The sequence below is a fragment of the Lynx canadensis genome, chromosome C2, assembly GCF_007474595.2.
Source record: "Lynx canadensis isolate LIC74 chromosome C2, mLynCan4.pri.v2, whole genome shotgun sequence".
In the NCBI taxonomy this organism is placed as follows: Eukaryota; Metazoa; Chordata; class Mammalia; order Carnivora; family Felidae; genus Lynx; species Lynx canadensis.
The window spans coordinates 116,464,638-116,479,169 of record NC_044311.2 but is presented as its reverse complement, the minus strand read 5'-3'; the positions used below and the strand labels follow the sequence as shown (position 1 = coordinate 116,479,169).

Here is a 14,532-nt window from a genome sequence, read left to right as displayed (position 1 = left end):
TAAGTGTAGTTGATAGTTCATTTTCACTAGCAATAAAAAAAAATGAAACTAACACTAAGGTAAAAATATGTATTTATTAGTTTGGTGGACATGTAAAAGATAGATAATGGTATACAGGGATTGAAAAAGATATGGGGAAATGTCACTCTCTTAACCTTTTGCCTGGAGTGTAAATTCACTGTTGCTTTTCTGAAGGGAAGTGTTTAGTTACCTGTTGATCCAATAGTTCCACTGTTAGGAATTTATTCTAAAAAACGAATTCCATAACTGTATTTGTTATAATGAAAAATTGAAAATAATTTGTCTACTGATTAGGAGTTGGCAAATTACGTTATAACCTTGAAAATGATAATGTAATTGATGAAAGTAGTAATAGCTAACACATATAACTAACACTTTATTATGGGTCAGATACTAGTCTAAGCACTTCATATATTTGTTGACAAGGAAAGAAATATACATTCTTAAGTAAAAACTTAAATTCTTTTTTGTTTAAAAAACAAATGCATAAAATAAATATGCATATATAGAGAGACATTCAATCACATGTATGTTTGTGGGTGGTGTACCTGTACATATGTGGGGTAGGAGAAGAAAACACCTCTTAGTGACCATGCACCAAGTAGAGATCATCTCTTGATTGTGGAATTACAGATATTATTTGTTTTCTTTCTTTATACTATATGTGTTTTCTGCATGTTTACCAATTAGTATGCTTTAATGATATATTCAACGAATGCTTTTTTTAATAAAAATATCACAGTGCCCTGAAGTTACAGAATGCGTTTGGATTATTTGATTTCTCCCTTAAAACTGTCTTAGATACACAACTTTTATATTAAAAATGATATATTTCATTTTTGTTAGAATGAAAGAAAACTTGAAAAAGACAAAAAGAGACACAGTGTGGAGAAAGACAGTGATGGCTGCCCCCCGAAACATAAAACGGAGAATGAGCAAATAGAGACACAGAGCCAGATCAGTGACAATAGCCAAAAAAACAATGAGCTTGGAATAGTTGAAAATTATAAAGAGGCATTAACACAGCAGTTGGAGAATGAAGATGATACAGACCAGCGATCATCAGAATCAGGTGACAAATCTAGGTGATAAATATATTAAAAAAAATATGTATATATATATGTGTATATACACACACACACACACACATACACAGAATTTAATGATACATCTATCATTTGTCATGATTGTTTTCACAAAAAATGTACTATAATATTTTTTGTCTCCAAATGCATTATTTATCATGGTTTTCTCCTGGTTTTTGGTTTCTCCTTAATTTGCTAACTTATGTTTTTATTCATGATACCTTAAAATGTGATCCTTTGCAATTGAAATGAATTTCAGCAGAAAATTCTGTTTTCAATTTTGTTTCATAAATTTGGAATATAGCACATAGTCCCAGGAATCCTTGAAATATATTTAGCCTTTAAGGCTCTTTTAGGGAGTTTTATTTGGGTTTTATTTTAAGCTTCATAATACTGCAATCAGTGTCACTTCTTTTATTGACTTGTTATTTCCATAGAATGCAGACCTACTCAGTTGAACAAAGTTTTTATTTTATTTACTTTGATAGAGAGAAAGCATGAGTGGGTGAAGGGGGGAGGGATAGAGAGAGAGGAAGAGAGAGAGAATTCCAAACAGGCTCTGTGCGGTCAGCGCAGAGTCCGATGCAGGGCTAGAAGGCAAGACCATGAGACCATGACCTGAGCCGAAATCAAGAATTGGACATTTAACTGACTAAGCCACCCAGATGCCCCATGAACGTATTTAAAGCCAGTAGCCATTTTCCTATTATTTTAATATCATACAAAATCTTCAGTTCATAATTGCTTTGTTTTCTCTAAGTGGTTTTGTGATTTAACGGGAAGTTCATGTCTTCGGTTTCGTAGACAGCCTGTGTTTGGAATCAGACATCTTGGGATAGAATCGAGATTTTTGTTGTGTTACAGTGTATTGTTCTTCAGTCTTGGTTTCCTCATCTCTAAGGTGGGGATAAGCATCATATTTTTCCCACAGGGCTTTTAGTACTTATAACAAAAATAACCCTACAGTTCTTCTAGCACAGGGCCTGACATATGAACCAATAATCATACATCCTTGCAATTTCTGGCTAGCAGTATGGTTCCATTGTATATAAGAATTTTTGTACATACTTGGGGTGCCTCGGTGGCTCAATGGGTTAGGTGTCCGACTGTAATTTCAGCTCAGGTATGATCTCATGGTTCGAACATCATGGAGCCTGCTTGGGATTCTCTCTCTCCTTCCCTCCCTCTAAATAAATAAATAAGGAAATAAATCTTAAAAAAGAATTTTTGTATGGTATCAGAAACATTATAAAAATAAGATCTCAATCCCTGAGGTTCAGATTTAAAAAATTAGACTTGAAAGTTATACCTTTTGTAAGTTGGGAAGTTAGGGCAGCCATATTCATACCCTTGTAGCTCTGTTAACAGAGTTAAACAGAAAGTAGATTTAAAGTGGCCTCCCAATATGTTGAAAGAACTTTGAACAGTTACACATTGTTAAAGAGAAAAATATTTGGCAGATTATTTGAAAGTACGGTGTAGGAAGAAGATCTAAGATAGTCAAACATATAACTATAATAGTAATAAGTAACATTTTTGTGCTTTAGAACCTGGCTTCAGATACCTTAGATTATTTAATGCAGGATTATATTATTTAATGTAAATAATTTTAGGGTATATTATTCCCATTATTTTGAATAGGAAATCAGGGACTTGGAGAGGTTGAGGAGCTTGTTAAGATCATATGTCTTGTCTGTAGCTGGGACAGATCATCTGCCCATTATCCTGTGCTGTTTCATGACCCTGAGCCACTGCCCATCCTGAAATACCATATGGTTCTGGACTTTCTCTTCCCTTTTTCTCATCTGTAAAGCTTATGATTTAACTGTAAAACGATGTCTTTGTTTCTCTGTGGAGTAAGATGTCTCAAATGACACTACTTTATTTAGAAAAAGTATGTGTTTCTAAAAATGTTTATATTTCTCATTGCCTTGTAGATTTCATAATGTTGGCTATTTCTCACATAATAGATAATTCCCATTTTATAAAATGTATTACATACATATAAATTAAGCAGTTTGAGATTGTCACTTAAAATACTTTAGTAACTTTGATGTTTGGTTATTTAACTACATGGCCATATGGTTTACACTGTTAAAATTTACATGTTAATGGCATAGATGGCCTTAAATTGTTTATATGTGCTTAAGTGAGAATCTATAGTTATTTTTTAGAAAGAAGACCGATTCTGCAATGTCCAATAATGTGATTTTGGTTACATATATTTATTTATATTGGGCATTCCTTGTCTGGGGGTTATTTTAAGGGGTAACGTGTTTAAGTTTGATTAGGGTATTTTTTTCACATTCAAAGGATTAATTTTGGATTATTTATACCTAGAATCATTCTATATATTCTCTTGAGACAAATCAACATCTCTCCCCTTTCCCTGGGCCATTCTGAGTTTCATGAGAATGCCTGGAATTAGACAATTATATTTACTTGATATGACATTTGGAAAAAATACAAGTTACTTTTGGAAATGTGAACTTTTTTTGTATGCTGAATAATCTCTCATAAAACTTAAAATACAGGCTTTTTTCCATTTGTGTCATATTCATTAAGTATTAATTCAATAAGGAATCATTTAAAATTTTATGCTTAGTGAAAGCAGATTCACATTTCATTACTGGTAACAATTTCCAAAGTTTGAAGATCTGTTTTTATGGTAATGATAATATCAGTAGTCTGGTTCCATTCTTTTTTATTGTAGAAGTTTACATTTTCTCAAAGGCATATAGTTCAATGTTTATATTCTTATAGATAACAGCAAAAAGAAAACTAAGAAACTAAGAATAAAAAGGAGTCACCGTGTAGAACCTGTTAATACAGATGACTCTGCTCCTAAGAGTCCAACACCACCCCCGCCTCCTCCTCCTGGTGAGTAAATTGATATTGGTACTGAATTTAGATTTACTGCTTTAAACGGTAAAGAAAAATAAAGAAATTTTGTAGTTTTATTCAGTATATTTATTTTTGTGTGAATTTATGAAAAGCTCTTTTCTCTCTTTTGTTCAAAATTTATCATTGCTTTTTTAATCAGAAAAAAATGTTTCCTAAAAGTAAAAAAAAAAAAAAAAAAAAAGTAAAATTAATAAGGACACTTTACACCAGCACTTTCTAGAATGAATTCAGGTCCTATTTGAAGTATCATTGTCCAGATTTCTGAAAGGAATTTAAGTTTAATGAATGGATGGCTAATGTAAGTTTTTAAATAGTTGAATCTTTCATCCTGAAAGTTAACATTTAAAACCAAGATGTGTGAATTTTTCCAATATATTTCCGACTTACATACTGACCTTCTAAGTTGTTATGAGAATTAAAAGGAATATTGCATGCAAAACACTAAGACATACTAACTGCACAATAATTGTAATTTTTCAGCACTAGGCATAGTACCTCACATACTATACGTGCTCAATAAATATCTGAATGTATATATTTGTGGTGTCCTTTTAGCCCTGTTAGAAGGCTTTAGGTGGTAATATTTTCCTTTGAGAATTATTTCAAGACTCATTTCTAGTATTTCACTTATTAGAAGAAATTTCTTTTAGCCTTGGCTAGAAGCTAGAATAGTAGCCTAAGGTAATTTTTGATGGTGGTGAAGATGCTTATATTTTTAACTAAAGTAAAAACTTAAAAGAGATGTTACCAGCCTATAATTACATTTTTCAATAAAAACTATTTCAAATGCCTTTGTGGTTATTCAGTACTGTGTCATTCAACATACATATATGACCTGGCATCAAATATATACATTCCTGTCAAGGGAGGGAACCTCTCAACAGGCCTAAAGAGACATTGTTTAACAGTGTTTTAAAATGTTTTTCTTTTTCTTTAGTTGGCTGGGGAACCCCCAAAGTCACTAGACTTCCAAAACTTGAGCCTCTTGGTGAAACACGTCATAATGGTAATGCAAAAGGATCAGTTTTAAAATATACATATTAAATCCACTTTTCTTTACCTTGACAAACTTTTATTTTTGGAAGCCTTTCAAATCCACGACCATCCTTTTTCATTATACTTTACTCTTTTTATTTTATTTAATTTTTTTATTCTTTAGTGACTTTTGGCTCTATATAATTTGTTTACTCTGGAATACAGAGGTAAAAATAACCATAGTTTATGTTTATCCATTACATAATTATGTAAATTGTTATGGAATGGGGACAGTTTTAAAGCAATTTAAGTTAAATATGAGAAATTACAATTATCCTTAGTATTAAAAACAGCATTGCCCTGTATATGCTCAGTGTACTCAGTGATAATGCTTCATAATTGTTTTTTGTCTGCTTCTAATAAGTTGACTCAGCCGCTGAATATTGGAATGAAGTAAAAATCAACACAGTTTATAAAATCAGAGACTAAATCAGTAAACCAAATGAAGTTCAGCTAAATAGAAAGTTATGAAAGACTTATTGACTCTAGAAAACAGTTTTCTTTGGATGAAATTAGCATGAGGTGTAGTTCAGCCAATATATGGCATTAGAAATCCACATTTGGAAAGAGAAAGGGAAGCTGGGTATAGAGAACTGCTCTGTACAACAGGCAGAAGTTCTGATTTCAGACCATCAGGTCAGGCTGTTGCAATAAATTGTTTCTAGAATGCGAAAGTGTAATTATATATAGCGTAGCTCATTAAAATTCTCTATCAAGAATATCCAGTTCCCGGGGCAACTGGGTGGCTCAGTCGGTTGAGCATCTGACTTCGGCTCAGGTCACGATCTCGCGGTTGACGAGTTCGAACCCCGCGTCGGGCTCTGTGCTGATGGCTCAGAGCCTGGAGCCTGCCTCGGATTCTGCGTCTCCCTCTCTCTCTGCCCCTCTCCCGCTCATGCTCTGTCCCTCTCTGTCTCAAAAATAAAGAAACATTAAAAAAATAAAAATAAAAAAAATACCCAGTTCCCTTTTTGATAGCTCTGTTTACCTAATCTAGAACTTGGTTTACTATGGAGATCCATTTACCAGCCGAAAAGAAAAATCAGAAGTTTAGAAAAGCATTATCATGTAACTTGAAATTATATCAAACTGCATAAAATACTTTTATTCAAAGAGTTTTGTAACTGGAATTATGGCTTTGGGTCAGATTGTGAAGTCCCTTACACATATGTTAAGATGTCTGGACTTGCTATAATTTTCCAAGAGACACTATACATTTTTGAACAGGGAAGTAGTGTTACTAGGTGTATTGTTTAGGAAAATAATTTTCTGTCACAATGGAAAGTACAGACTTGATGGTGGCCATACTTGAGGTCAAGATCCCATCTAGGAGGCTGTTGTAACAGTCACAGTGAGAAGTGAGGTATAGAAATTGGAATGAAGAGTAAAAAATGTACGCAGAAAAAAATCTTTTTTTTTTTTTTTTAATGATTATTTATTTGAGAGAGAGAGAAACAGAGAGACAGAGAAAGAATCTGAAGCAAGCTCCAAGCTGTAAGCTGTCAGCACAGAGCCCAACACGGGGCTCAAATCCACAAGCAGTGAGATCATGACCTAAGCCGAATTCTGATGCCTGACTGACTGAGCAACCAGGCACCCTGGAAATATCTTAATTATAGTAATTAATATTTGATGAGTGGATGTATGGGCCGAGGGAGAGAGGAATAGAGGATTATTTATTCAAGGGGCTGGAAGGTTGGTGCTGTCTCTAAGACTGAAAATACCTGAGGAAGGAGATATGGTTTGGAGGTGTCTGTAGGCTTATTTATTTGTAAATGTCTTTTGGCCAATCAGTACCAGAAAGATTCAAGAACTCAGGAGAAAAGAAGGGACCCTGGTGGGTGGAGGGTTTACAGATGGATTTTTTTTTTTCAGTTGTTATCACACAGTATGAAATCTTCGCCTGTAATAGATGCTTTGTAATCATTTACTGAATGAATGCGGGAAGGAATGATAGTTTCTTGTTTCTGAGAGAAATTTTATAGAATGAGGAGAAAAGAAGTAATGGTAGCATGCAGGGGGAAGCTAGTTAAGGGCAAGTGGAAAAAGGTCAAAAATGGGTTGAGAAGGTTATTTTGTTTTGTTCATCCTCACTTTCCTGTGTTTGTTTTAAAATTAGAACTCATGGGAAAGAATTGTAATAAATCAGCTAAGTTTAAGACCACCATATTCCAATAATTTAGTTAATTTTCAGTATGTATCAATAAATGTAGCTTCCCAGAGCAGAGAAGAAAACACTGTAACTTTACAAGTTTTAAAATATTTTTATTGTTTTTTTCCCATAAGTTAGAAATTTTTTTTAATCTTTATTTTTGACAGAGAGAGCGAGTGAGCGCACATGCATAAGCGGGGGAGGGGCAGAGAGAGAGAGAAAGGGAGACTCAGAATCTGAAGCAGGCTCCAGGCTCTGAGCTGTCAGCACAGAGCCCGACACGGGGCTTTGGCTCTAATCCATGAACTGTGATATCATGACCTGAGCTGAAGTCAGACACTCAACCAACTGAGCCACCCAGGTGCCCCTTTCCCATAAATTTTAAATCTAAGTATACATAACCTGGGTTAAAAAAAAAAAAAATGTACAATCAACTGCTTTCATTAATAGGGAAGAAAACAGGTATAATTAAAAATTGTAATAAAAATAATTTTTTAAGGTTTATCTGAGATGCTGATAGCTGCAAATTTTAAAATTGCATTCTCTTCTTTTCTCTAGCTTGGTACACATTTCTTTGCACTTGGTTAATGGCAAGTAAACAACAGATACATGATGAACTAGAGTAGTAATTAAAAGGTAACTACTATTGGCTTAGCACTTAAAACTTACTCGGTTGGAAAACAATTTTTTATAGTTATATTGGGAATTTTTAAGGCAAATTCTTACTTGTTCTTTGATAATACACATTTACTTTGATAGCAATTTCATTTTACTTTTCTAATGTCTATAATGCTTGCTCAGCGTAATAGTTAAGACATGCATTGAGAAAAGAAACTTAAAAAGAGAATGTGTATTTACTATGTAAACACTCTCAATCCATACTTCATTAACATGTATCTTACATTATGGGAAATATATCAAGGATTCTGTTAGCTAAAAACACCAAATGCACTAAAGAATATTTCATATCTTAAAATGTGAATGAAGATAAAATTTTGTATGTAGTTTTACTACTCTTCAATTTCATGTTTAAAAAGTTTGAAGCTCTTTATAAAAATGTGTGTTAGCAATTAAGTTGGCCCTATCAGTTGGGCACTAACATCAACATATATTCCCTACATTTAAGGCAATAAGAAACCTACTTTGTATGAATGATTTTATTTCCTGGCAAAGAAATAATACAAAATAAATTGTAAAAATAAAATAATTTCTTGGGAGGGAAAAAGATATTTCTTGCCATGTGTATGTGATTTTTCTTTGTAGGAGGGTACTTTTTTTTTTAATGTTTATTTTTTGAGAGAGCATGAGTGGGGGAGGGATAGAGAGGGGGGACATAGGAGCTGAAGTGAACTCTGCACTGACAGGCTGACAGCAGCGAGCCCAATATGGAGCTCGAATTCATGAATCGTAAGATCATGACCGGAGCCGAAGTCGGATGTTCAACAGACTGAGCCACCCAGGAACCTCTGGAGTTTTGGTTGTTTAATAAACTTAAATATACCATATTAGAAACTATATTCACTCTGGTTTAATTGTGAGTTCTGTTAACGTATTAAAATTCTCATTAATTTTGAAAATAAGAAATAAGAAAAGTCATACTTGAAATTTATCAAAAATAATTGTTTTAATTTAAATAATAACAATGATATAGCAATAATATTAATGGTATGCTCTGTGTTCCTGGCATGTTGCTAAGCACTTCAGGTACCATTATCTCATTTTCATTCTCCTAAAAGCCTTGTAAAATGGGCAGTGATATCCCCATTTTTTGCACAGGGAACCTATACCCCAATGTCACATAGCTACCAAGTAACAATATTAGGATTCGAACTTAGGTGTGTCCAGCTTTCAAATCCATACCTTTCTTAATTCATTATGTTATACTATTACATTAAGATTTATTAGGGTATCCTTGCAGCTTACTAGTTGTTTTGAATTTGTAGTTGCTTGAAAAGCCATTTTCTGCTGACACATTTTTATACTTAAAGTGGTTTTCTTGTAGATAGCCTATAGTTGGATCGTACTTTTTGATCCTCTCTGACTCTCTGCCTTTTAATTGTTGAATTTGGACTATCCAGCATTCAAAGTGATTATTGGTATAGTTGGATTAATATCTACCATATCCATTACTGTTTTCTATGTGTTGCCCTCATTCTTTGTTCCTATTTTTGTCTTTCACTCTTTTTCAGCCTTTTGTGGTTTTATTCATTTATTTAGTTATTTGAAATGTTTATTTATTTTGAGAGAGAGAGTCCATGTGCACAAGTGGGGACAGGCAGAGAGAAAGGGAGAATCCCAAGCAGGCACTGCGTTGATAGCCCTGACACAGGGCTCAGTCTCATTAACCATGAGATCATGATCTGAGCCAAAATCAAGAGTAGGATGCTTAACCGACTGAGCTGCCCAGGCGTCCCTGCATATTTTGGTTTTAATTGAGCATTTTATATGATTCTATTTTCTCTCCTTTCTTAGCACATCAGGTATACTAATTTTTTTTTTTTTTTTTTTTTTTTTTTTTTACCGTTTTTACTGCCTTCTCTAGAGTTTGCATTTACATTTACAACCAATCCAAGTCCACTTTCAAATAATACTATATGATTTAATGGGTACTTGAAGTGCCTACAGTAATCAAATAATCTTAATTCCTTTCTCCTGTTCTTTGTGCCTTGATGTCATTCATTTGACTTATATATATAAGCATGCATAAGTGTATATATGTATGTATACATACATTCATAAGATAAATATGTTTATATACATAAATACATTGAACAAACTTTTATAGATCATTTAAGAATAAGAGAAATGTGTTTTCATTTTACTTTTACTTATTTCTTCAATGCTTTTTCTTTATGTAGATCTGAGTTTCTGACCTATATTATTTTCCTTCTTTCTAAGGAACTAATTTTTGCATTTCTTGCAAGGCAAGTCTACTCGCAATAAATTCCCTCAATTTTTGTTTCAGAAAGTCTTTATTTTTCCTTTACTTTTTAAGGGCAGTTTTGCACGGTACAGAATTCTAGGTGGGTGTGGTTTTTTTTCCTCTAAATATTTTAAATATTTCACTTTACTTTCTTCTTGCTTGCACGGTGTTTTAGGAAAAGTTGCATGTAATTCTTATCTTGGATCCTTTGTTGGAAAGGTGTTTTTTTTTTTTTTTTTCTGGCTTCTTTCAGGATTTTTAATTTTCTTTTATTTTCTGTAATTTGAAAATGATGTGCTTATATGTGGTTCATTTGGCATATATCCTGCTCAGTGTTCTCTGGATTCCTGGATCTGTGCTCTGATGTCTGACATTAATTTGGGAAAAGGCTTAGTCATTGTTGCTTCAAATATTGCTTCTGTTCTTTTTTCTTTCTTCTTCTGATATTCCCATTATAAATAAGGTATGCCTTTTGTACTTGTCCCACAGTTCTTGGATGTTCTCTTGTTTTGTTTTGTTTTTCCAGTCTTTTTTCTCTTTGCTTTTCAGTTTTTGAGGATTTTATTGATTTATCCTCAAGCTCAGAGGTTCTTGCCTCAGTTGCATCCGGTCTACTAATAAGCCTATCACAGGCATCCTTCATTTCGGTAACAGTGGGGGGGGGGGTTTTGGTTCTTTTTTAGGATTTCTATCTGTCTGCTTACATTGCCATCTGTTCCTGCATGCTACTTATCCATGAAAGCCCTTAGTCTATTAATCATAGTTGTTTTAAATTCCTGGCCTGATAATTCCAACATTCCTGCCATGTCTTTTGCTGATGTTTGATCTAGCTCTTCAAATTCTGGGTGTTTTGCCTTTTTGAATGCCTTGTATTATTTTTATTATTATTATTATTATTATTATTATTATTATTATTATTATTATTTTGATAGCCTGACATGATGTCCCAGGTGAAAAGAACTGTTACAAATTGGCGTTTAGTAATATGGTGGTGATGTGTGGTGGAAGGAGAAGTGTTCTATATGTCTATGATTAGATCTTAGTCTTTTAGTGAGCCTGTGCCTCTGGACTATGAACTTCACAAAAGTTTCTCAGTTGTTTTTTTTTTTTTTTTTTTTTTTTTTTCTGCTGAAAAGGAATGCACAGAATGGATAGAGCCAGCTGGAATTGGTCATTTCCTTCCTGAGATCAGTTAGGGTTTGATAATACCCCACTAGGTTAGGTTCTGGTTAACTAGTTTCTCCTGACAGCAGGTCTTGTGCCCCAGAACAGAGTGCTATGGGGTATTTCTAAATGGTTTCTTTTCCCCTCTCTTGCCAGAAGCAGGAGGGGACTTTTCTCCTGTATTTATTGTGGGAATTTGCTCAAGTTCCTAGAGATAAATCTCACAGTATTGTGGGGATCCTCTTATGACTTAGTCCCCCTGGAGTCTTTTATTCTCAGACTTCTGTGTACTAAGCCTCCAGCAATTCATCACTACAGTTCGGGTTTTCTTACCGGGCACTGGTTTCCTCCACAGATTCTATTCATGAATGTCTGCTCTGGTAAACTGAGACTCCCTATATTTGCCAGTTTGTCTTTGGTTTTGGGGCAGTGGTTTGTCTTATGACTTACCCCCCCTTAAGGATCTGAGACAAATTGTTGTTTCTTTTTTTTAGTCTGTTCAGCTTTTTTTACTTCTTGTAGCATGCAGTGGTGACTTCCAATCTCCTTAAATGCTGTTATGACTTTGTTAAATTGACATTTGTTAAGTAGGGCCTCTGGGTGCTAGATGGTAAACCTTGGTTCAAAAAGACCACAAGAGAAATCAAAGTGGGAGAAATTTATTATTCACAGGTTCTGGAGGAAGTATATGGCATACCTTGAGGGTTCCACAGGGGGAGATCAAGGCAGGGTACAAGCAGAGAAACCTGTAGGAACTGGGGCACATGCTAAGGCCAGTTTCGTGAGTTCAAAACAAAAGAGTGTAGAAGCTCCACCATAGTCTTACCTCATGGAAGGCCCTGGAAGGTGAGGGAGACTGTTGGTCACAAAGGGCATTGGGGAAGTCATATCAGGCACTTACATTTACTTGTGACCTTGCAGGCTCTTATCTAGGGCATGTGCTTGTTTGCATGAGGGGCTAGTTAGCCAAACTCTCCACATATGTGAAACTGGAAACAGACCTGTAATACATTTTTAATATATTTATTTCAAGTGATCCTAAAAATCTTTGCTTCTATAATAATTTTAAGGTAATAGGCTAGGAAAGAATTACTTCCTGAAGGTTTACATATTCTTAAATTTTTAAAAATGTTTTATTTATTTTTGAGAGAGAGGGAAAGAGAGAGACAGAGTGTGAGTGGGGAGGGGCAGAGAGAGAGAGAGGGAGACACAGAATCCAGAACAGTCTCCAGGCTCTGAGCTGTCAGCACAGAGCCCGATTCAGGGCTTGAATTCATGAACCCTGAGATCATGATCTGAACTGAAGTCAGATGCTCAACCAACTGAGCCACCCAGATGCTCCTGAAGGTTTACATATTCTCTTAAATTTAAGCCAGTTTATAGTAATTAAGGGACAGGAACTTGTTAAGAAATATAAAATAAGACTTTCTTTGTATCAGATATGTCTTAAATCACTAATAGTAAATCATCATTGTAAAAGATTACGACTTACCAGAAAACTAAGATAATTAACTCTTTTCCCAAAATACCTAGAATAGCCATTGGATGAGAACATGGATTATACACATACTGACTTACCAGGGCCTTGGCAACAGTTTCCATCGATTTTGAATATTTTTTATTTGTTTGTTCTAATGCAAATGAATATGTGATTGGAAATAACAATATATATATATATATATATATATATATATATATATATTAGATATAGCTTTTTATTAAATCAAGTGGAAATTAATTTATGATCTAGAGTTAGGAATTTATCCTACTGGTTGTGTTTTGAATCTATTCAAGTTTTCTGGAATTTTGACTTTTTTTTTTTCTATTCTCCTCACCTGTTGTTTCTCCTGCCAAGTCAGAGTGCTCTACTCTTTTAAAGTGTTGGTTGGTAAATAATGAATTGTATCAAAAATTTTGATTTACCACATTTGTTTTATATTTTTGGTATCCCTTCTTTTCTTAGATTTCTATGGGAAGCCACTGCCTCCCCTGTCTGCACGACAGAGGCCTAACAGTGATGCTCATGATGTGGTTTCATAACCGAGTCATGTGATGAGCTTTTTAAAGATCTGCAAGATCAACTAGAAGACCTTCCTTCTCAAAGAAGAAAAACCCTAAGCATTGATGACTGGGGCAAGATAAGCATAGTGATTTCAGTGAGATAAATAGCCAAAGATCTGGCTGATATGACAATTATCCATGTTATTCATGGTTTAAAAAAAAGGAAGGAAAATGACCAATAGATGGGATGAGCATTTGAATCAAGTTAGCAGGAGTTACTGTTGACTCTGGTTTTTACAGTCCTGCTCATGGGCATATTCCTGAAGGAAAACCTCTTCAGAAAAAGAGCCAATGGACTCTGCACACTTTCTTTACTATATGTTTAATAGTCTTTATTATTGTATCCTAAACATTTTTTGTAAGATACATGTGCATGGAAGGGGAACTCTTGGGAATTTATAACCTAAGTTTTTAACTTTTTATATTTTTCTAAAACTTATAAGAATTTTAATTATTATGATATCGACTGTGCACTTTTCTATAGATGCTTTGTTTAAATTGTGTCTGGAAATGGAGTTGATTTACTTGACAAACATGAACTACACAAACAGGACATATTTATATGGTTTAAGGTATATTTCATAATAGTATTGTTCTTGAAGTGTACATTCTAATTTTACCTAATTTTAAAGTAATGCCTTTTAAAAATAGATTCTTAGATCTTTACTCTACCAAATTATATTATTTGAAAACACTACCCAAGGAGAGTTCAATTTTTTTGTCATTTGCTTTTTTTTTTTTTTTTTTTTTGGTGACGATCACAATAAATCAAGGAGACTTGAAATACTTTTTTGACCCCTATGCTTTTTAAATGAATAAAAGTGTTATGTGAGATATTATTAAAATTCCTAATGAACACCTCTTTTCTAAGATAGACCTTTTCAGATCAGGATGCTCCTTGTCACCCCCTCATTCTATCAGAAGCTTCAATGACTCTTTTAGGTTATTCTAATTGTTTTGTGCCTTGGAAATAAAGGCAGAAAGACTGAAAAAGCCACTGTAAGTACAGAGACTTGTGTTTTATAACCAGGAAATGCTTGGGAACTAATCAATAGGAATAAAAATGTTGGCTTAAAATTACTAAATAATTCCAAAATAATTTCCCAATTTAAAACAATAGCACTTTTCTTGCAGTAAAGAATGGCATCTGTAGAATTCTCTACTTGTCTGGCATTTAGACAAACTTT

General features: G+C 33.9%; 1 protein-coding gene across 3 annotated transcripts in view; it reads left to right on the top strand.

Annotated features, from left to right (window-relative positions):
• ARL13B (ADP ribosylation factor like GTPase 13B) overlaps window positions 1–14,037 on the top strand; it is a 68,903-nt gene extending 54,866 nt beyond the window's left edge. The window contains exons 7-10 of one of the 3 annotated variants that reach the window (XM_030329778.2): window positions 868–1,093; window positions 3,870–3,986; window positions 4,948–5,016; window positions 13,248–14,037. In XM_030329778.2, coding sequence (XP_030185638.1) covers window positions 868–1,093; window positions 3,870–3,986; window positions 4,948–5,016; window positions 13,248–13,324 — 489 coding nt within the window. In that variant the 3' untranslated portion in view covers window positions 13,325–14,037. Of the gene's footprint in view, window positions 1–867; window positions 1,094–3,869; window positions 3,987–4,947; window positions 5,017–7,755; window positions 8,359–13,247 lie in introns of those variants that run through there. The other 2 variants (XM_030329779.2, XM_030329780.2) reach the window with 2 other exon arrangements.
• Window positions 14,038–14,532: the final 495 nt, after the last annotated feature.